Raw genomic sequence first — 24,000 nt, 5'->3', positions numbered from 1 at the left:
AAATGACCAGAGCCATGTTCCTCCAGATATGGGAGATGGAGGGGGGGAGGGGAGAGCGATGCAGAGGACAGGGAACTAGATTGAGGTGACACACAATCCAATTGGCTTTTCTCCCTCTTCTGCCCACCTCAAAAACAATGAGCCCCCCCACTACACTGCCAGTCCTAGAAAGAAGGAGCTCTGAGGTGCATGCAAGCAGGGAGGTGTCTGACCTAAGACCGCCATGTGACCTGGACATTAAGGAAGCTCAGAGGAGAGGAGAGGAGAGGAGAGGAGAGGAGAAGAGAAGAGAAGAGAAGAGAAGAGAAGAGAAGAGAAGAGAAGAGAAGAGAAGAGAAGAGAAGAGAACAGAAGAGAAGAGAAGAGAAGAGAAGAGAAGAGAAACACGGCTAGCTCACGTATTAGGAGGGCGTCAGGAGTCACCAGAAAAAAGAACGGCGTTCTCAATCTATCATGGTTAAAATGGAGTTTGGAGTTACAATGGGTTTATATAGGAAGGGGCGTGTCTGATAAAATAAATATTAAATATCTAAATACTGAATCAAGCAACTTAAAATCTGTCCCGGGTGTTCACAAAAGCTTGATTAGAAGATAAATGACAAAACATTTTCTTTTTTTTTAAAGTGAAATATCCCTTTAACAAGAGAGGAGAGGAGGAAGAACTATGGTTGAGTTGGGGAGGAGAGGAGAGGAGAACGAATTACTTTTGAACTCTCAAGCTGATTCCATATGTATGTTCAGTCATACAGCAAACAGAGGAGCAGAAAGGTTAGAATAGCAATAGAGTCATAAGTCAAAGGTCAATGTTGAAGGAACAATGAAAGACCTGCTCTTCGGCTTATATATTCGTTGGAGAGCTGCTACGTGTGTGTGTGTGTGTGTGTGTGTGTGTGTGTGTGTGTGTGTGTGTGTGTGTGTGTGTGTGTGTGTGGGTGTGTGTGTGTGTGTGTGTGGGTGTGTGGGTGTTGGTGTGCGTGCGTGCGTGCGTGCGTGCGTGCGTGCGTGCGTGCGTGCGTGCGTGCATGCTCAACAGTCTACCTTTACTGTTCATGGAATTGCATGCTCTAATTGGATTATTAAGAAGTGGATGAGTGTATTCACTGCTTTAGGCTTGACAGATTTCTCCAGGACACTCTCTCTCTCCTTACAGATAAGTAATCTTATTTATCTAATAAGCCTCATAAATAAAAGATCTCTGGAAATATAGCAGCTTTTTAAACAGACCTTTCCATTCAAGTGAACCGATTGCAAACTTCAAAGCCTTGGTGTGTTTGGAGGGAGAGTGAGAGGAGAAGAGAAGAGAGTGTGTGACTGAGAGTAATTAGGGTGGAATGTGTTTGTGTTGTTTGTAGGGATGGGACGATACGCGATATTATCGTTTATCGTGATAAAAAAACACTTATACGTTAATCGTATTGTGGAGATTTCATTCATCGTGAAATCGTCGTCCGTCATGCACTGGGATCAATTCACCTTTTATTTGCCGAGCTGCATCCGGTACCACTTAAACCCTCTATAATTGGTAAAAGGTTATAATATACGTACTTGATACAGTCTTTTTTTCACTCTATCAAATCTCTTTGCCTAAAAAATAGCCGATCTACAAGCTCACAGCGCGCCGCAACGTGCTGTAAGCTTGTAGATCTGCTATTTTTTGGCAAATGTTCTGCCCCAGGATAATGGATCATATTAATTATCGCGATAATATCGTAAATTGAGATTTATTTTTCACAACAATCGTGATATGAAATGTTCATATCGTCCCATCCCTAGTTGTTTGTGTGTTTGTGGGGTGCATAGATGAGTGTCAGCATCAGGACTGCCAACTTCTCCCCGTTATTCAGGAAAGAATGCCCACGGAAGAATCTGCTTTCAAAGTACCACACTTTACCCATTGTTTCCATGCCTTTCCTAACAGCCATGGATTAATATCTGATCGGCAATTGCCCCAGGATTTCCACGCAACTTGTTTTTATTCAGGTCCAACTCACGTTACAAAAACACAAATAAACAAAAAAAAAAAAGTGACACGGTTTGATACTTTCAATTGCCGACCCCGTTGTGGCGCGTCGCCTCATGGTATCAACGGGGACTTCTCAGCTCACGTATCCTGCATCTGTGGTACATCTGAGCCGCTTGCTGGTTTTAAGCTGCGATGCAAATAAACACAGACTCGTATTGGACGAATCGACCGTGACGGCATGCATCCCCTCGTCTCGCTTGAGAATACAAAAGGATGTCTCAGGTCTCATCATCAATATGTCTGTAGTCATTACAGCAGAACAGAGAGGATATTTCTCCATGTGTCTCTCGGCACACACTCTCTTTAAGTGTGTACAAGAAGTACACACTTTATTTGATCTAAGTAAAAGTATCAGCCTATGGTCTATGGTAGAGTCAAGGAAAGACGTGCTCCTCCCAGTGCCGAGCATCACACTCTCAGCGTCCAGTATTTACATTTTTGGATCTTATGAGAAAGTGTTACCAGTATTTTTGGGCGGCGCGCTCTGGGCACCTCAACCGGAAAATCTGTGTTGAGTGTTTATTTTCGCCTATGACGATAATTTGTTTGGTTGACTACCTTTTTTTCAAAACACAAAACTAAACTATGACTAAATGTATAACAGGGTTCTGGTGACTCTCCTGGGCCACAGAGTTTTAGTGACTGCATTGGTCCTATAGTGCATCTATTGGTCCTATATGACTGCCGTATTGTTCTCTTTTTTAAATAGAAAGTTTGCGTGTGTCCCCCACGTGCCAGATACGGCCCTGGGTGGGATATAAAATGCAGCGCTCTATTAAAACACATCCAAGTGGACATATGCCGCATTAAGAGTTGTAGAGTGGTTGCTTCCGCATTTTAGTGTTTTGGTATGTAAAACACTGTGTCAGCGAGTGGCGACCATATGGTCCAAATAAATACCATGCCCAGACATCTGGCTGGAAAATGCACACAACACACACGCACGCATGCGCGCGCGCGGGCACACACACACACACACACACGTATCCCCTCCCCATAAAACAAGACCACATCTCCTTTAACTGCACCCTGTACGTTCTCCTTCACCTTATCTACAAGACGAGACACGAGAGTCAGGTTTTTCAACCAGTTCCTCAACTGGGGGCGGGGGGGATGGGGGGGGGGGGGGGGGTGTAGGCTGTTAGTGGGAGACAAAGTATTGGTTGAAGGGAGGGGAGAAGCAATCACTTCCTCCAGTATCAGAGATAAGAGCACTGAGGGGCACATCGAGGACACACATCATCTCCACCATGGATGGATGTATGGCTGCTGAGCCGCTTAACCTGGTGAAATACGGCGGACGCATTTCACCTGCTCCCTCCATCAATGGCCCGGTGTCAGCGGGCCTGCGGGATGTCCCCATTTAAATGCATGAGGGCACCTGCTCCGCCACGCACAAAGAAGATTAAAGGAGAGGTCTGGCCTTTTTTTATATATATATACAGCATATATTATTTGAGACTTTGGTCCAAGCAACGTTGGCTTGGTGAGCCGAGGGAGAACAATTTGGCTTTTGTTGCTTTCATTACAAATCAGCTCTGTAGTTGGGGTTGGACGGTTCGGGGTGTTGGACGGTGGGGAGTTCAAAGGTAGCATTTATTATTATTATTATTTCTCTCTTTGAAGTAGCCGCTCAGAATTTGGGTAATGCCACGGCGGTGTGCTTATTTGCGTGCATGTGTGGGCACGTGTGTGTCGCCAGAGAGAATTATCCCTGCCATTCTGTGAGCCTTTAACCAGAGCTCTCCCGGTCAGACAATCACTGCCTGACTTTCTTTCAGGGATGAAATAGACTGGGGATGTGTTAAAGGAGATGAGTGTTAAAGGCAAACCAAACACAAGGGACAGTTTCTTATTAAAGGCGAAATCAGACAGAAACATGTGGGTAGCGAGGAGGAGGAGGAGGAGGGGTGACATAAATCTCAGGTCCTTGAGCTGCGTTCCAGTGCAGGACATTAGAGGTTGTGTGCTCATTAATTGGCATCCCAAATGGGGGACTGGTTTTCCCCACAGCACCGACCAGCAGGCAGTGGGCACACAATGCCAAATGACACTCGTGAACCAAATGCACCTGTGCAGTGGTTGAAAAAGTACTCAAATGTAAACGTTTAACTCAAGTTTAAAAATCACACCTAGTGTGAAGTGAGCGGTGCTATTTATGAGTTAATGTCATTAAGCGTCCCGCGAAGCGTGGCCAATAACCCATGTGCCAAGATGTAGGCCAGATGTAGGCCACGCTTCGGGGCCCGGACAAAGCCCAGACAAAAAAATGCATAAATTCTTTTGATAATAAATAGCCAATCTGAGCTTGGTATTGAGCTATTCTCAAATAGCCGAAATGTATATAGGGTTGAAGTGGCTAATGTATGTTTTGTAATAATACTTTAAATCTATAATAAACTTGTAACTAAAGGTTTTCAAATAATTGTAGTAAAGTACAATATTTGCCTCTGAGATGTAGTGGAGTAGAATTAAAAGTATTGGTAATACTCCAGTAGAGTAGTGGTGTAAAGTAACTTGTGGTGTTAAGTACATTTAGTTAAGTAATGTAAAATGTTTAGGTATTTGTACTTTACTTGAGTATTTCCAATTACCGATACTTCTACTCCACTACATTTATTTGAAAACTTTATTTACTCGTTACTTTGCAGATGTAAATTATAATACTATAAAACATACATAAACCTTGGCTATTTGAAAATAGCCAATCTACAAGATCACAACGTGTCACGAAGCGATGCATTGTGAGCTTGTAGATCTGCTATCGTCAAACATTTTGTTTTGTACTTTTACTTTTGGTACTTTAAGTACATTTTGATGCCAATACTTTTGTACTTTTACTCAAGTCCATTTTTACAGGACTTCTACGTGTAACAGAGTATTTCAACATTGCAATATTGAAGTACTTTTTTCCACCACTGGTCGTGACTAGGGATGGGTATCGTTCACCTTTTAATCGATACGATACCTTTTTCGATACCTGGGAATCGATACGATACCTTTTTCGATACCATTTTCGATACTTTGTATTTATTATTATTATTATAATTATTATTTGCCTTTTTCTATGGGCTATTTTATAGACGTTGGATCATTATCATAATAATAAACATTGTAGGCTATTCTCGGCTATTTTCTCAGTAACGAGTGTAGCCTACTAGAGCAGTCATTAAACTTTCAGTAGCCCAACTGTTACAGATGCGACCGGCAAGGGGTGCATTCAAAAGTATCGAAACAAGGTATCGTTCATTTTTACGTGAACCGATACTCGATAGTATCGAGTCAGTGAATCGATACCATTAAAAGTATCGCCGATGATACCCAACCCTAGTCGTGACTAAGTATACATCAGGCTTTTGTTACGTGTCATAAGTCTGAATAGCCACACCCAGGGCACTGAGGGCTTCAGCATATTCCTGTTTGTTGATTTTGCAGTTGATGAGAATCTTTGATGAAGTATGAAATGACCTTCATCCCCCCTGATGCAGGGGTGCTCTGTGCGCATACAGAGCAGCGCTTGCCGTAATGCAACATCCTATCCGTCAATACACACGCTCCTTGTCATTGACTCTGCGCCGTAGAGGGCAGACTGATGTTCTCCAGAATGTTTTCAGAAAGATTATCGAGGATCACCGGGTATCAGGAGTCAGGACAAGTGGTGGCTTCTTCCACCACTTGTCCTCACACTTCTTAGACAACGAAGAAATACTCTTTCACGAGTAAAGGTTTGGTATTCATAATGTACTTAAAGTTCCAAAAGGAAAAGTACTCATTATGCAGAATGTCTCATTTTTCTAAATGTATGAAAATAGTTTGAAAATAGCAGACCTGCAAGCTTACAATGTGTCGCTTGCAACGCGTTGTAGCCAACAGTATACATAGGGTTGAATACAATTAAAAATCATTAAAAAAAGTAACTACATTTTCAAATAATTGTAAAAAGTACAATATTTGCCTCTGAGATGTGCTGGAGTAGAAGTAAAAAGTAATGAAAATTGGAAATACTACAGTAAAAAAGAAAAAAAATCTAAATCTTACTTAAATACAGTAGGCTACTTGAGTAAATGTACTTAGTTACTTGACACCACTGATCAGGACTGAGACAACCGGGCTGTGGGACTAAGGAGGAATGCTGCCACACAGATCAATAAGTGTTGAGCGATGCAGGCAGGAGTGGAATTAATATCAGTCCACATGAACACACATGAACTCTCTTTTTTTACCAATAGCTGGGGAGGAATGGTCAAAATTCATCAAGTTTGTGCACTTTGGTGAGTAGTTTTTGATTTTTGGCATGGTGTTAGGTATGGGTATAAGGTTTTCAAAAACCTTCGCAAATGAGTATAAGATAGGTCAGTATGGTTGAAGCAAAATAATAATTGATAAAAGAGAAGAAGTTGCGATGTAAAATCTGCACACCTACTATATTAACGCTCGTAGTTAGAACGGGTGTGTGGTGTGGTTGTTGTGTACACAGCCCACCTACTATAGATGCTATTTAGAGAGACAGTTCATTAAATATTACAGCATTGTCATGGAGAGAAATAGCCTCCTCTTCATCGAATGACTCATATTCTTCCTCAGAGATTCAATGATCTCTACTAGAATGATTGCAGGATTTTTTTGGTTATCCATATACTGTATAGATGGGGACTCAAGGCTCTCAGTGGGGACACAACATATTCATACTGTATCTGCAAAACTACATAATAACAAGAGCATGTAAAGGGGTTAAAGGAGTAGTTCACCCACAACATTTTTCCTATTGATTACTCACGCCATGGAGACTTGATTTCAATAACATTTCTTGTTTTTTGTTGCATTCCTAAAACAATAATCTGATTACAAGGAATTTACCCCCATTGATTCCAGATGGAGACCCAAATGAATTTGGGTCCCCATCTGGAAACAATGGGGGTACATTTACTATAATCAAATTTGTGTCTTAGGAATGCGACAAATTCCAAAAAATATATTATTGAAGTCTCCATGGCGAAAAAAGTCTTTTTGAGGGGGGACTATACTCCTTTAACTCTCCTACTGCCAGATTATTTATTTATTTATTGGGTCTGGTGCCATCAAAAAGCAGCTTACCTTTGCGACGTTATAGCAGATAGACAAGACATTTTTTTTTTTTTTTTTTGATTGTGCAATAGTGCACTTTGGTCTGCCAGGCAGCAGAGGGCGGCGTCATGCGAGAATGAATGTGAATTTGCCTGTTATGTGTTGCCGTACATTCAGTGCAGTCACGGGCCACAGAGGCTCACAGCCAGAGGAAATCAACAAGGAAGTGAATTGGTCTCCGTTGATGTTAACGCATAATGGATTTTTTACACCATCACCGCGGAAAATGTGTTTACAGTACACGGCGGCGCGACCCCTCATCAGCTTCAACAAGGTAAACGAACGAACGAACGAACGCGAACGAGCGCCGTATTGGCGCGGAGGTCTCTTGAGAATTGGGGCGAACAGGAACGTCCAAAGCAGTAGGGGAGTTAATATAGAAAAGTCATTTTGAGGGGGGACTACTCCTTTAATATAGACTGACCGTGACATGAGAATAAGAGTTGAGTGCTGAGCATGGAGGTCAAAACTGGGAATTCATCAGCCATAGAAATGTCAGGGTGTGCAGCCTCCTCCAGTGCTGCAGCAAGCTGACACAAATTGCTCTTTAGCTGTCAAAAACAGCCTGCCTGACATTGCTGCCTCCAACATGCCAGTAAATTAGATCACTCACTTGGGTGGGTGTTGTGCGTGCGCTGGTGTGAAACAATGAGAGTGTGGGTGTGCGTGTGTAACTGTGTTTCTGGGTTTCATTATACTGTCTGCGGTCCCCTGGGACACCAAAGTGCATCGCATAATCTGTACCAATGATCAGAGCTCTGATGTGGCAATTCAATTCAACAGCAGCACACACAGTAGTTGGATTGATCCATAAAGCACTATACAATACAGTACACTGCTGTAGTTCCTATCTCATATCTCACTGCCTGTCTGATGTCTGTCCTCTTATATGTGAAACCCAACCCCTGAACCCCAGATAAAATACTAGAGCCAGACTGATGCCAGATTTTAGAGTCTGATGCCGATCCCGATTTTGGAGAGTCCTAGAATAGACCACTGATGCTAAATGCAATGCAAAAATGCTGAATCTTCCAACCAATATGAACAACTTAGATTTAATCATAGTTTATATTTGAGAACTTTAACTAGAATATTTATGTTTTATTGAACCGCTTAAAGGGATATTTCACTTTCAAAAAAGCTTTTGGTCATTTTATCATCTAATCAGGCTTTTATGAACACCCTGGACAGTTTTTAATTTGTTTCATTCAGTTTTTAGATATTTTATCTGGTCCTCCCTCTCCAGGGCCCCTCCCCATACACACCCATTGTAACTTCAAACTCCATTTTAACCATGATAGATTCATTAAAAACACCCATCATATTTTCTGGTGACTCATACTACCCTCCTAATACGTGAGCTGGCCCTGGAGGAGGAGGGCCTGGTAACACCATTATCTAAATTCTGAATCAAGCAACTTAAAAACTATTCAGGGTGTTCATAAAAGCCTGATTAGACGATAAAATGTCCAAAAGTGTTTTTGAAAGTGAAATAGCCTTATTAAAAAAATGCTCCAAAATGGCCAATCTACAATAGCCTAATGACATACCGGTACCTAAAATAGGGTGCATAATTGCCTAAACTGATGTAATTAAAAAAGGTCAATTGATGGCCAATATATCGGCCAAACTGAAATATCGGTCTGGCTCTTGTATGTCCTTGTATAATTTCATCCCACAGCAGTGTGCACAGGAATACTGTGTCTTTTCATCTGGTTACGAACTAAAGATATGATCCATTAACAGCCCTTTCAAAAGGTCACATGTGAATTGATGTTCCCGCTGTGGGTTCTAAGGCAGCAAATTGCCTCCTCTTCTCCCACAATCCATTGTGTCCGATTATGTGGCGCTTGATCATTGGAATGTCCCACTGAACTCCTTGAGTTTGCGGCACCGTTCTCATTTGTCACTGATAATGCGACAGTTATAGCCAAACATGAATTCTGTTGCTTTCTTCCTCTTAACCCCACAGCCTTCACTAACCCCACAACCACCACCCGGGACTGCAATGGAAGAAGAAGATGAAAATAATCCTGTGTGACGATCGTTATCCTGCCGGCCTCTTTTAATGGGTATGCCCAGGCACGTGCACACATAGACCTCAAAGGGGGCTTGAGCCCCTGCCCTTTTATGTCTGTAAAGAAGTGCCCTCTCCAGACCATGAATGCAGTTTTCACTATGGTGAAAGAAATGCAAATGCCCTCTTTCCATGCCATACCTGAAGGCAGCATTCAAGAGAATTGATTTGTCTAAACTCTCCTGAACCTGAATGCAGCATCTTATGTCGAAGGAATTGCCCTCTCTGTGTAGAAATCAAGCATCGAAAATAGCCGACCTCCAAGCTCACAACGTGTTGCAGCGTTGCAAGTCTGCTATTCTCGATATTTTCGCCAAAAGTCCCTTTTAGAAATGTCAGCCCCTGCCTCTCTAACATTCTCTACACGTCCCTGGGTATGACAGTGTCCCAGCTTAATGGGTATGACAGTGTCCCAGGTCTTTTAATGGGAAGGGCAGTGTCCCACGTCTTTTAATGGGTATGGCAGACCCGGCACTCAAAGATGCCTCCCTGTCGTTGGCCCCGACAATGTGCATTTCATTACCAAAGCTGGTGAAGTTCCTGGAAAGGAACAGGGCCCATAATTGGAAAAACAACGTGATCAGACAAAGTACATATTGCAGTGGGTGACAAAGCCGCGGACTCTCATGGCCGACCAAGTGCCAACAGGGTCACCACACGCCACAGGTTTCATAAATAAAGGCCAGTTTTACACACCGCTCATTCCGTTTAGATTGAACATGACAACTCTCCATGTGTCTGGAGTGGGGCCCAAGGCTGGCTGCCTTGTGTGGCGAGTCGGCCGTGTGATTGGACTGTGGGTTTGACTTTGATATTTGCCCAGCCTAGGATGATCAAGCGCGCGCGCGTGCGTGTGTGTGTGTGTGTGTGTGCGCGCGTGCGCGCGCGCGCGTGTGTGTGTGTGTGTGTGTGTGTGTGTGTGTGTGTGTGTGTGTGTGTGTGTGTGTGTGTGTGTGTGTGCGTGCGTGTATGGCGGCTTTATCGTGCCACATGGACGTTGCTACACTCGCGCGCACGCATTCGATTTTATCTGTGTTGTACTGAACGCATGAACGTCTCCTGTCATTTTCAAATGGCTTTTGAATCAGAACGCGCAAACGTCGCCGGCACGCGTCCCCCTGTGCCTTCTCTTTTGTGCCTCACAGGGGAACGCGAGGTCGCGTAGTGTTAGGCGTTTGTGGCGAACGCATGTGTTAACGCACGCATACATCTAATGGCCATGTGGCCATCATGCGTGAGACGACACGGTCAAATGCAGCGCCGCCATGAACTGTACGCGTGATTGACTTGTTGCTCTGCTCTGGAACGCACGTGTGAGATGTGTGCCACCCATTTGATTCTCAGCGCTAAACCTGCGTGTGTGTGTGTAGACGTGTATATCAAATAAAACATCCAGACGTTCATGCGAGCATGCGTTGGTCTGTCTCCACTGTGGGCTGCATGCTCTCTGTGCTCCTTGGCTGACGTAGCAAATTTGCTTTATATAGGCCTATTTGAATTGGGATAAAATACAGACCCTCAAGGACCACCGGTGGTCCTTTGGTGAGTTGGTGGTCCTGGTGGTCCCCCCCCCAAGGACCACCGTTGGCCAAGGACCACCGTTGGTCCTTGGGGGAAGTTCCAAGTGGTCCACAGCTAAATTATGGAGAGTTGTTAACCAAATGGATCTTTTAAATCTTTAGAGTATAAAGTGAAACCAAATAGATTTCGTTTCATTTTCTGGAAACACCCCGCCATTCCGAATATATTATTTATTATTATTTGGGCGATGATGTGATGTTGAAATGTAACTTTCAGATCAGCGCATGCATGAGTCACGGCCTTGCGCCCTGCTGGTTGGGACTAATATATTAAGTAGAAGTGTGTTGTGTTTATGGACTAAAATAACAGATGCTGGTTATTTTATTTGTTTTGCCCATTTTTATATTTGCATTTTAACCAAATGTTTTAATCCTTGACTGATTGAGACTATACATATTTCGTTAATTTATTTATATTTATTTATTTATTTATTTATTTATTTATTTATTTAACTGTTTTTGTTTTGTTTGGTGTTCCTAAGTTGAGCCCTTCGGAATGGCTGCCTTCTGGTTAAGTTGTCAGTTAAATTGCTTTATTTATTATTTGTTTAGTTCTGTTCAGTTATGTTGTGTTTAGACCTTTATTTCGTTATTTGTTTGTTTTGTTTAGCTGTTAACTTCAGCTCTGAGCAGCGGCCTGGCCTGCCGGGCTCAATTTGTCACGCACATGTCGGGCTTTGGGCTGGGTTGGGCTTGAGAAAAATAAATAAAGAAAAAAATTGGCAAGATCTGTGCTTTTTCTCATCCCGGCCAGCAGCAGTTCCAGTGAACGGGTTTTCAGCGCTGCGGGCAGAACCATCTCCGAGCGAAGGACATCGTTGAACGATTTTCTTCATCACAATTTATAAGATCGGTGAGTACAGCCTAGCCTTTAACTGTTGGCAATATATACCCAATGGCCAACGTAGAATGTAGTCATCTTGGTCTCTTGTGATCTTATCATTTATTTATAAATGTATTTTATTTAATTTCAGCTGCTTGCTGTCTGATTGGATTATTCGCCGGTGCGGCCTCCCGGCGCGGCCTTGCGCCCAGCGCTGGATTTTTGGGACTATTAAACTGAACGAATAAGTGTTGATTCATACAAAGAAAAGTGCTGTGTTACGGACTAAAATAACAAATGCTGTTTATTTTATTTGTTTAGCCTATTTATATACTTTAATTTAACCAGGGAATGGGAATGTTTCGTTGCTTGACTGATTAAGGCTATTCATTCTAATATTTTATACACATACTTAACTTGAGATTGTTTATTTTAATTGCACAAATGTCGCACAACGCAAACTCAAAGGATTGTTCATTGTTAAATTGTCCTCGGGAGTCGGGACCTGTTTCACAATTGAATAAAGACAGTTGGAAAGGGGTATCATGTCTCTGTTCTTCACCAATATTTAAAATGTAATGAAAACAAAAGGCCGCCGCTACACGCACTCTGCAATTAAGCTTGTTTAGAAAAATGTTGGTCTTCGGGCCGGGCCGGTCTCCAATTGTCAATTATGTATCGGGCTTTGGGTTAGGGTTAGGTTACATTAGATTTCTGACCATTCTGGCCGCCTCCTCCCCTCATTGATTTAATTTCTGATCACCCCTCCCTCCATCGCACATAGTGTATTATTTGTGAGGAGTTGCTCACATTTAGATGAAAGGAAAGTGCTTCTGGAGTCACTTGTATATCATATATAGGCTATAGGCTAATATAATATAGGCCGATGTGTGGGTCTCTCGCCCTAGCTCGCGCGCGCTGCTCTCTGTGCCAGATCATGTCCAAATGGAGACGCTTTTGCGCAGCGAGTGAGCCAGCGGAGGGCAAGACGAGGGGCAGAGAGAGAGAGAGAGAGAGAGAGAGAGAGAGAGAGAGAGAGAGAGAGAGAGACGTTGTCCTCTTCGTAGATATTAATATCTTGCTAAAGTATTTTCTGTCTGGTTTATTGCTGGTAGATTTTGCGAGACTCTCCCGCCGCCGCTGGTTTTATTTTTTGATTGCCCGTTTACGAACGTTGACCGCTGATAAATAGGCTAATGCGGCGCTTGCGGGGGTCCTGCGGTTACACACAGGGAGATGGAGGAGGCATTATTATGCAGCTTGGATACATTCATGTCCCTGGACAGACGTGCACAGACGATTCCTTGTTTCGGATGACAAAGTGCAGTGCGAGCGCAAACGTATCAATTAAATATGCAAGAATGTGGCAACTTCACCCCTCCCATTCGCACGACTAAACCGAATTATATTATGAGAATGTGGCCTCACCATTTAGGCCTACTGCTAATCTGCATAGATTCTCTGCCATTCCGCCATTTTTTTTGTACCATGCATGTTCCAAGCTCCTCCATGCTCCGGTTTAGATAACTACTGTACAACGCATTTGCCCTTCGCAATAGGGCCAGGTCTGTCTGTCTGTCTGTCTGTCTGTCTGTCTGTCTGTCTGTCTGTCTGTCTGTCTGTCTGTCTGTCTGTCTGTCTGTCTGTCTGTCACGCAGCAATGCATGCATGCGCTCAGCGGAGAGGCAGCCCCTTGCCTAGTTAGTAAAGCCTGGTGTGCGAGGTTACCTAGTTAGTAGTATAGTAATAAGGGTAATAATAACCCCTCCCCCTCTCTCTCTTTCCTTTAGTTGTCTTGTTATAGGCATATAGGCATAAAACGTACGGCTAAAGTGGATCAATGGATGTTTTATAATATAATAGGCCTAATCATATCTTCAAATACCTCAACATTTTACTTGAGTATACAGTATAAGTAAATCTACTTAGTTACTTTGCCCCACTGCGCCCAGTGAGAGCAGAGAGAGAGAGAGAGAGAGAGAGAGAGAGAGAGAGAGAGAGAGAGAGAGAGATCTCGGCAAGCGCCGAGGTCCATTTGGTTACCAACTGTCCAAGTCCATCATTAATAAGCTGGGGATTGTGGACCACCTTAAGCCTCAAGGACCACTGGTGGTATTTGAAGCAGATGATCAGATCGTGCAAAACTCGGAATACCCCGAAACGCTTTGCGTGGTGTCACAGGCGAGAGAGATGAAGCAGGGATCCCCACAACCTTCATAGATTCCATATAGTTTCATTGTTTGACAGCACAATCATCAGTGTATTTTGGATTCATGTGTGAAATAGCCGATTTACAAGCTCACAATGCCTAGCAGCAGGAGGCGGTGTGAGCTTGTAGATCTGCCATTTTTGGCTAAAGTTCTCAGAATAGCCTATACGCTAGGGTTCAAGTGGTTAATCTACTGACGGCCTTAAAATAATGATTGCTGGATCATCGGCTTCTACGTCGATGTGTGTAAGGTCATGTTGCACCCCTCTTGGCCTTGGGCACAACGTATGCTTCGCCAATATCTTTATATAGGCCTATACAGACAGACAGACAGACAGACAGACAGACAGACAGACAGACAGACAGACAGACAGACAGACATAGAGAGGGGGTGGGGGGGGGGTGGGGGGGAGACGAGAGAGAGAGAGACCAGCTATGGTCCATTAATGTTCATGAATCTTTTTTTTTTTGCGCAGCCTCCTCGCCAGCATGGTGCTTTAAAACGGCGAAATTAAACAAATATAGGCCTATTCGCTATATAAATATTTTGTTCGTGGGCCTGTGTTTCGCCGTTAATAGTTCTCCTTGGCTTTATTTATTTTTTCCTATAGGCCTACGCCAATGTAATGTGCACAGGAGTATTTTAGTTGCACAAAAAACAACCGCTCGCCCAGAACGAACCAACGGCGCAGTACAAAACCAAGGCAGGCAGGGTCCATTTGGTTTCATTTTACGCTCTCAAGAGTTAAGGGTCTATATAGTTCCGTTTGGTTACTCTCCATATTTTAACTGGAGATCACCTGCATGGAAACCCTAACCCCTCAAGGACCAACACAGCACTGGTGGTCCCCGGACCACTGGTTGAGACCCACTGCTGTAGACTCAATATACTGTAATCATATCGAACAAAAATAAATACCCTATGAATTCAATGAAATGTCGGCTTGACAAGTGTAACGCTGACACTGCATGTGTAATGGATGTGTAATGAATGGATGGATGAAATAATAAAATGTACTTTTCATCATGTCTGTTGCTAAGGTATGGCAACATGACTGGTGTCTTGCACGCACGCGAGGGCGCGCGTGCAAGACACCAGTCATGTTGCCATACCTTAGCTTTTGCTGAACTGACGCCACTGGTAAACCCCGACTCTGCAGGGTCTCCAGCGAACAAGACAGCGCTGATTTGGGACAAGCGCTAGAGCTGCAGGCAGCTCGCCCCGTGTTGCGTATCTATAGCAGATATACAAGCTCATAGCGTGGTGAATTGCGTGAGCTTGTAGCTCTGATATTTTCAACGCGCGTCACCATCGTACGACGAATAGGGCCTAGGCTGATTTTTAACAGCACACAGCACAGAAGAAGCAGCCCGCAGCACGCTCACCCTTCGGGATTTAAACCACGCTGACAGATCATGATACAAAAATTATGATTTGTTTTAATGGTTGTAGCCTATACTTTAACCAAATAATAATAAGAATAATAGGCTTAAATCTGATAAAATAGCCCAAAGGGAGCCACATGATAAAATAGCCTATATAAGGGAGACATTTTCCCAGCCGGTCACAGTGTCCGGTGCCGGTGGACTTTATAATTACCGGCCAATTAAACATTTTAACGGTCAATGGCACAACGTATGCTTCGCCAATATCTTTATATATACAGACAGACAGACAGACATAGAGAGAGGGGGGGGGGGAGAGAGAGAGAGAGAGAGAGAGAGAGAGAGAGAGAGAGAGAGAGAGAGAGAGAGAGAGGTAATGTTCATGAATCATGGAGACTTGTAGAGGATTGATTGAATAGCCATTAGACACCTGGCACCCCCTCAAGAACCACTGGGGGGCCCCGGACCACTGGTTGAAATCCACTGTCAGTAAGAAAGTAATGACGTGCTGCCGTGCATATCACCGAAAAAAAAAAAAAGAAAAGAAAAAGTAGGCCTATACCTCTGCCCTCATGAAAGTCAGGCAAGACTGACGTTAACCTTTATTTTATTTAGAACATAAGATGAAACCAAATGGACCCTGTGTTCATGAATGAGTTAGAGCTTAAAATAGTGAAAGTCGGAAAAAATGCATAACGCACCAATGGATGCGAGCGAGGCAGCAAGTGGAGTAGACTACAGAGGCGCACATGGGTATGGTAGCTACCGTACCTTGATTACAGGAGAAAATAATAAAATGTACTTCTTAAAATGAATTCATCATGCTTGTTGCTAAGTATTGGCAACATGACTGGTGTATTGCATGAGTGCCTTCCTTCACACGTGCAAAACAACAGCCATGTTACCATACCTTAGCATTTGCAGAACTGACGCTGCTGGCGGGATCGCGCAGCCGAGGAGGAGGAGGAGGAGGGCCTATTCGTGGACTCTTTTCATTCTGTCTGTCTGTCAGCATATTCATTACATTACTCCGTGTGAGTAGCCTAATGGCAAAGCATCTGGATAAATCACTGTCTGTCTGTCTGTCTGTCTGTCTGTCTGTCTGTCTGTCTGTCTGTCTGTCTGTCTGTCTGTCTGTCTGTCTGTCTTCCTTCCACACTGTGTGGACAAATTGAATGAATTTTGATATTTTTATAAATGAATTAATAGGCCTACTGTCATTGCATTTCCATTTTTCAATTATACACCGAATAGCGCAATTAAGTAGGCCTAGGTCAACGAGTCAACCCAATTAGCACTCCCGCAGCTGGTCTGATTGGACTCTGACCAGCTCTGCGCTTCTCAAAGTTACATTAGATCATTTAAACCATTGTGGCATTATTCTCAGCCAACTAATGATAGTCTATTCTGCATTCTGGTTGTCGTCACCCCAAATAATGGATTACTTCTTCATATAATTAATATAGGATATAATGCAGCAGCACTCTTTATGTGCAAAGCCCTCTTCTATAATGATCAGATTCATTTTTACTCACAACAGAGTAAAATATATTTAAACTCTTAGGTCTGCATTGTTAAATGCAACGGAACAGGCAACAATAGTGGATGGCAATGGCATAGAATTGAATGGTTTGGTCTGTATTTGAACTGGAATGAGTTACTGCTTAAAACGAATACAATTAAACCATTGATATAAGAATCACTGTACATTTACAGAATTAAATTCTGTAAAAAAAAAAAAAAAAAAATCTGAGAATTTTTTTTTTTTTTTTTTTTTTTACATGACATGTCACGCGTACCTTCGCGGAACCATCGTGTAAAGACGCGATGCGTCCAGACGCTTTGATGCAGCGCAACGTGTGCCCCGGAGTGCCACTGGAGCAGAACTAACGCATGCATGCACGCACGCATATGTAAACAAAAAGCCATTTGGCACACATGCGTCGCTTCGCTTAGCTGGCACGGAAAAGCCGCCATAGTGCGTGCGTGCGTGCGTGTGTGTGTGTGTGTGTGTGTGTGTGCGTGCGTGTGTGTTTGCGTTTCTTCTGCTACTGTGAACCTACATCTGTTTCCAGCAATAGTGTACACGGAAGGCTTCCAGTTTTGGGACATGTGTCACATTCATCTTTATATGTATTAAATCTATTTTTTCCTCCTCGTCACAGTACAATGCTTCGCAATGGCAAACCAAGAATAGGTTCTTGAAGTGTTTTGCAAATGTATTAAAAATTAGAGGATTCAGACCCTTCACTTACCGTTGTACTTGGTTAAAGCACCTCTGACAGAAATGACTGTCTTCTTAGGAATGTGTGTGTGTGTGTGTGTGTGTGTGTGTGTGTGTGTGTGTGTGTGTGTGTGTGTGTGTGTGTGTGTGTGTGTGTGTGTGTGTGTGTTTTTTAATTCTTTACTCTTTACTCTTAAATTCCTTCACCACAGCAGTGGTGTAAAGTAAATAATAAATGTACGCAGGCAGCCTACAACTCTGCAAGCCAAAGAGTACACCTTCATGATGTCACTGATCACATGACCCCACAATCAATCCTTCAGTTCGAGGCAACACAGAAGAGGGGGACTCTTTTCTTATTTCCACACAACAACTCTAAGGTATATTAATGACATAGTTCAATGTTGAAAATGAGTGTATTCCCCTTTAATGTACAATAAGCTCCCGGGAAAGGTAAACGTCGTACATTCACATTGAGGAGTTTTAACAATCCTCATGTGTGTTAGGTTGCTATTTCAATCTTGGTTTTACTTGAGTTTCTGCATCGCAAACGGAAGTTAATTCGAACAGACTCTATAAACCTTTCCCAGACACAGCGCAAGAATGAATCTGTTGGGAATTATAAAACAAGTGCATGAGAGCTCCATGGATTATAAACAGGCCCACAGTCTGTATACAACACAAGAACTTCTGTTCAGGCGCTGATAAGACCCAACCATATTTAACCAGGGGTGAAAGTGGCTTGGAGTTCTTGCCGGAACTCCATCCCCTCTTCCCATAATGTTTTCCTCGTCATGCATACATCCCTGAATACTTGCATTCAGTTTCTTTATGGTGTAGAAATTACAAGCACATGCTATCATTCATAGAACTTGATTTATTTAAATCAAACGTCATTATTCAATGTGTTAATTTTGACACAGACTTCAATATCTTATATTTCAAACTCAACAATTAGGCAACTTCTATTTGAAATTACAAATGTAACTGTTTTGCATTTACAAGCACTTGATATAATGTATAGCAAAATTAAATTAAATGTATGTATGTACCACAGCTCATTTTGACACAAACCTTCAATATCAAAATCAAATTCGACAATTACCTTTGTTTGAGATGAATTAAAGATGACTATAACGGATAACTAAACAAACTATTCTAACCAATAAGACTCCCTAATCGGGAGATAAGTGCCCGTCAGGTCACATGCAGAGTCCAAGAATGTGTTAGAAAGAAATCAGTTTGATGGTGGCGCTCAATGGGACACATGACTATAGACATGTGTGATTTTAGGGCAAAATCTGTAGGAGCAGTGTCCAAAGATGTGTTTGAAAAAATCAGCCTGATGGTGGCGCTAAATGGGACAGATCCATGTTGATGACATGACTCTAGACATACTCTGTACAGCTTTGCGTGATTTTATGGCAAAATCTGTAGGAGCGAGTGTCCAAAAATGTGTTTTGCAAGAATCGGCCTCATGGTGGCGCTAGAAGAGGGCCATGGCACATCATGTCAAGAGCGTGTAGTATGGTTTTGAGGGGAGAACAATCAACCGTACAGGAATAATACATCACAGCTGGGTAATGGTTTAACTACACCCTGCCTCTGTAGGGACAGTGACAGTGTGGCAGTAGCTCTGTGTTGTGTGCTGTGTTGCTCTCCTGAGTATTGTATCCTCTCTGGGTAAAAAAAAGGTTTCATGGTGCTGCATGGGTCAAAGCGTGCATCCTGAGTTCCCGCAACACTAAACAACATTAAATTAATACCACAGCCTTAAATAAAGTGTTACACGGTGCAAGGTCTGTATTCAGATGGGACTCGCAGGTTTAATGATTTGGACTTTGGCCAGGGCTTTTTCTGGCTCCAAACCCAGGTGCACCATGTTCTGTTGCTGCTGGAAAAGTTTGTATATTCTCTCTACTACCATGTCTAGGAGACTGCCATGTCATGTGCTTATAAGGCATTATAACACTTGTTATAACTGTTTATAATCATATGTGACAACAACCTTTCATAATGATGCATTACAATGCATTATAAAGGTGATTATCATCCATTAGAGACCTGACCTTAAAATAAAGTGTTACTGTTACCTTGTAGTTATAATGTGCTGTTCCACTGAATTTATAATGCATTATGACCTACTATATTAGACTATATTATTTTAAGTTATAATAATTCATAAAGCTTGTTATAAGTTGTTATGCATAATTGTAAACATTTATAACAAGTGTTATAATGCCTTATAAGTGCATTATAATGCATTATAAATGTTGTTAATGCATTATAGACCCTCTAAGAGTCAAATAATGTTACAGTGTAGATTTGGGTCCCAGATGTTATTAAATTGTATCAAATGGGGGACCGTGGTCTTGTGCATATCAAACCGGGGGTTTATGAAGAAAAACAAAGTTGAGCATTAATGAGGTGTAGACATTACCTTGTACAATGAGGTAGACCTGAGAGGTCTTGGGATGCTGTTTGGTCTGTATGGTACATGTGTAGGAGCCCTCATCATACACATTCACCTATAGAGAGAAGAGAAGAGAAGAGAAGAGAAGAGAAGAGAAGAGAAGAGAAGAGAAGAGGGAAAGAAAAGAAAAGAAAAGAAAAGAAAAGAAGAGAAGAGAAGAGAAGAGAAGAGAAGAGAAGAGAAGAGAAGAGAAGAGAAGAGAAGAGGGAAAGAAAAGAAAAGAAAAGAAAAGAAAAGAAGAGAAGAGAAGAGAAGAGAAGAGAAGAGAAGAGAAGAGAAGAGAAATACATTTTAATTTCTGATTTATTGTATCAGTACACCTTAATTGCCATTTCGTGTCATTTAGCTTCTAAGAAGATATAAAAGCCTTTAGCGTGTGTTCCTTTTATCATAGTTGATATTCATAGTGATATGCCTTTTATTTCACTGTACTTGCTGTAGGGTCCAAATCTGAACCAAAAGGCTATTCAAGTCCTTGTTCCGGCCCTTAGTCCTAAAAACTGATCATAATCATCATGTCAGACATTATACTCATCATCATTGAACTGATTGATTTTAGTAATACTGTACTGCATAATCATTATATTACACAAGAGGTGCAGTAATGGACAGATTGAATTACAGATTCCAAAAACCAATGCTTTAAACGGTTGCTGACATATAAAAAAAGGGGAAAAAAGGGCTTCAGACTGTATTCAGAGAGACGTACTGTACGTGACTTACTGTATCATACTATGATCATTTTTGGGCGTGTCATAGGAGCTTTAAGGAGATCTTTTATTTATAAATTAGTGGCTTTCAATCATTTTGTATTTGAAACTGTACAAATGTGTTTCTTTGTTTTTTATGTGGACCCCAGGAAGACAAGCTGGTTGCTATGACACCAGCTATTGGGGATCCTCAATAAAATCTAAATCAAATAGATTTTTTTCTTCTCAGGGGATGAACCAGCCACATACTGTAGCTAATGCTTCTACTGTATAATTATGTCTGAAACAGCAGTGCCACAGAGCGGCTACAGAAACATCACATCACACAGTGAAGACACAAACATCTAAAGATGTAGTACAAACTGTACATTCTCTATAATATTGTTATATTGTACCGGTAGGTACCTTCCGCGGGTACACGGTGCAAATGTTAATCAAACTAATCGATTGTAGAAAATAAACAATAGCTATATCCCTTATGTGCATTTTTCTCTATAAGGTCACAATGTGTCATTAGTCACCAGCTCTACTCTGGAGTAACAAAGTAAACAGAGTAAAGTAAATTTACTCAAGTACTGTACCTTCTGTATGCGCAGACTGTACTCCAGCTGTCCTTTGGTCACCAGGTCTACTCTGGGATCCAGGGACCACTTGTCCTGCCCAGTGAAGATGATGTTGGATCGATTGAGCCAGGCCACCTTGGACACTTTGTCATCCACATAACACCTGTGGACACACACAGAGCAACAACAGCCAGGTGAGGAAAACGAATGAGAACGAGGAACACAATGATTCTCGTCACTAGAGGACAAGGGGACAGTGGGCACCGCACTCCATCGAGTCCTCGCCGATGCGTGCGCCAAGTTTGAAGCTGGTCAGTCCCATTCAGTATATGCAAGTGACCATACAGTATATTGGCACAGCCGTCGGATCTGTGGCTGTGAACAACCGGAACTCCATATGCCTATATATGGACATATCGGGTTTGTTTATGGTACTCTGTCTGAGTGACGAGGCCGTCGTCCACCCATCCGCCTGCCCTCCCATTAGTCTTGCGTGGCCAGACTGTTGACTCCGCGATTTGCAAATGCTCCCGTCATACAGTCTGGGGTAACGTAAGAAGAATGATGAGTAACCGGTTAAAGCGGACGTGAAGCCTCCTCCTCACTTCCGTTTCCATCTCACATTGCGCACATTTATTTACTTACTTACTGCCCTTTATGCCGGCTGGTGCACATTTATCATTATATAAATAAAAATCATCTAAGCATATTTAGCTTGCTGCTTAGCAGAAATTACATTTTAAAATATATTTTCTTGAACGGAAATGCCAGCATCCATTACTCGCCGTTCAGGAGCTGTAGTTCCAGACTCTACACCTGTAGCATTCAAAGATTGTGGAATAGTTGTCAGCCTACGCGAGACTACCGGTATTTATCTACAGGTGTCAGTGGTTACATACAGACAGCTTGGCCAAAAATCCATGGCACAGTTCCTGACGCCACCCTCAACTCATCTGCCACACTTCTGATTAAACCCGTCTCCGTTCGTGCTGTGACAAACAGACAGACTCTGCACGGCAGCAGGTGTTCTAACAAGTGGTTCCAGACACAACAAACCACCCCTGCCCCTCTCCCCATGGGGGGGAGAGGGGAGCAGATGTGTGTAGTCTCATCTCATCTCCTGACTCAGACACATCTGGCCCTGCGTGACATGACATCCATACCAAGGCCGGAAAGTGGGTGTGAAGATTTGCATGTGAGGCGCGCATCCGCTGTCGCCTCCCATTACGCCTCATATTTATTGCCATTGATTCTCACGTCGTCTCGCATTTACATTTACAAGCAGCAACACCCCGGCCCCTCCACCCACCCCCAGTCGCCCCCCCCCCCTCGCCTTGGCGAGATGTGGCGCCGGCTTCCGCGCGCGCCAAGCGGGAGTAAACAAGAGGATACCGCTGTCTTTATCCATCAGGATGATATGCTCACTCTCAGAGCAGACACTGTATTTATTACAGAGATGTGGGAGGTGCAGAGGAGGGAATAGACAGAGGAAAAGAAAGAAGAGGGGAAAGAAGGATAGACGGATGAGAGAAGAAATGGATTGGTAGATAACGTTGTATGTTCAAAACCTTTCCTTTCCGGGAAATGGGGAAAATAACCCGTGTTCATGGATGCAATGCCGTTATTTAGCGACACGCTCTTGTTAAAACCTTTCATTGGTTCAATATTTATAAAACCCTCAGACATACTTAACCATTTTCCTTTAAAGTTATACCATGTAACTTTTTTTATAAAACAAATCTTAAAATTGTTCTAACTGTTAAATCGCTAAAGTTTTAGAACCCCCACTCCGTTATTTTCAGCTTCTGAAGCCTTCTCTTTATATGTTTTCTACTTAGCCGTGACAGGGGCTAACCTGACTTTCGCCAGATGGTGGCAGCATTGCGTATATAACGCTCTGCTTTACCATCTGGGCTTGCTCGGCCAGCGTTGATAACACTCGTAAAGTCCCGGGCCGGACCAATCAGCGGCAGCTATGGGCGGGCTCTGAGCGGCTCTGAGCCAATAGAGTCTGATTGCAGACCACGTGGAAACCCAGGAGGCGGATTCTGGGTGCAACGTCATGCAGACAGGCCAATATGAGTGGTTGGAGTTGGCACTCCCAGACTGTGATAGAAACGGCCACATCCAATCACCAGTTACAGAAATTCAAAAAATGGCCCGCCCCTTACATCGAGTGTGCCCGAGAGAGCCCAGATGTAAGGCAGAGCGTTACGCACTGCTGCAACTATCTGGCGAAAGTCAGGTTAGACAGGGGCGGGATTTCCCGGCAAAATTACGTCATCACACTACCGGCCAATCACAGCGAGGGTTATACACTGCCGGCCAATCACAGCGCATCTTGAAGTGGGGTCGCTATGGCGGCCATATTTGTAGTCGCCCGTGTGTCTCTATACTCAAAAGGTAATCTCGCCTACCAGGCAGGGTGAAGGAGTCAGTTTCTCCGGAATGCCTGAACGCACAGGAACCAGGGACCCCTCTAAAGATACAGTAGCTCTCGGTGAGGTGGAGGCAGACGCGGGGGTGTGAAGGTACGAAAAACGGCCGAAAGACGCGGACGCGACCGCGGTTTGCTATAGGGCTACTGACCACTAGTTGAGCATCTTACACAGTATAGCTTTAAATTCTTTTTTTCAGAAATAGCGGAACACAGCTGATCTGCAAGCTCACAACGTGTCACAAACAAACCTGACTCTGTGAATTTATGTTGAACTTTTAAATCCAGTACAGATCTATCATTCTAAGCTGCATACTGACAATGTCACGTTGCCCCAGACAATCAGTTCAACATTCACTGTCAGTTCCACA

At 43.0% G+C, this 24,000-nt stretch overlaps 1 protein-coding gene across 1 annotated transcript in view; it reads right to left on the bottom strand.

Annotated features, from left to right (window-relative positions):
• LOC308308022 (limbic system-associated membrane protein-like) overlaps positions 1–24,000 on the bottom strand; it is a gene marked incomplete at both ends in the record, with an annotated part of 166,718 nt that overhangs the window by 34,728 nt on the left and 107,990 nt on the right. The window contains 2 exons of the mRNA XM_080753378.1: positions 19,887–19,974; positions 21,211–21,355. Coding sequence (XP_080609504.1) covers positions 19,887–19,974; positions 21,211–21,355 — 233 coding nt within the window. The remainder of the gene's footprint in view (positions 1–19,886; positions 19,975–21,210; positions 21,356–24,000) is intronic.

The sequence above is a fragment of the Nannobrachium achirus genome (assembly GCF_963921795.1).
Source record: "Nannobrachium achirus genome assembly, chromosome: 22".
In the NCBI taxonomy this organism is placed as follows: Eukaryota; Metazoa; Chordata; class Actinopteri; order Myctophiformes; family Myctophidae; genus Nannobrachium; species Nannobrachium achirus.
Note: the sequence above shows the minus strand (reverse complement) of the source record. Positions and strands in the feature narration are given on the sequence as shown.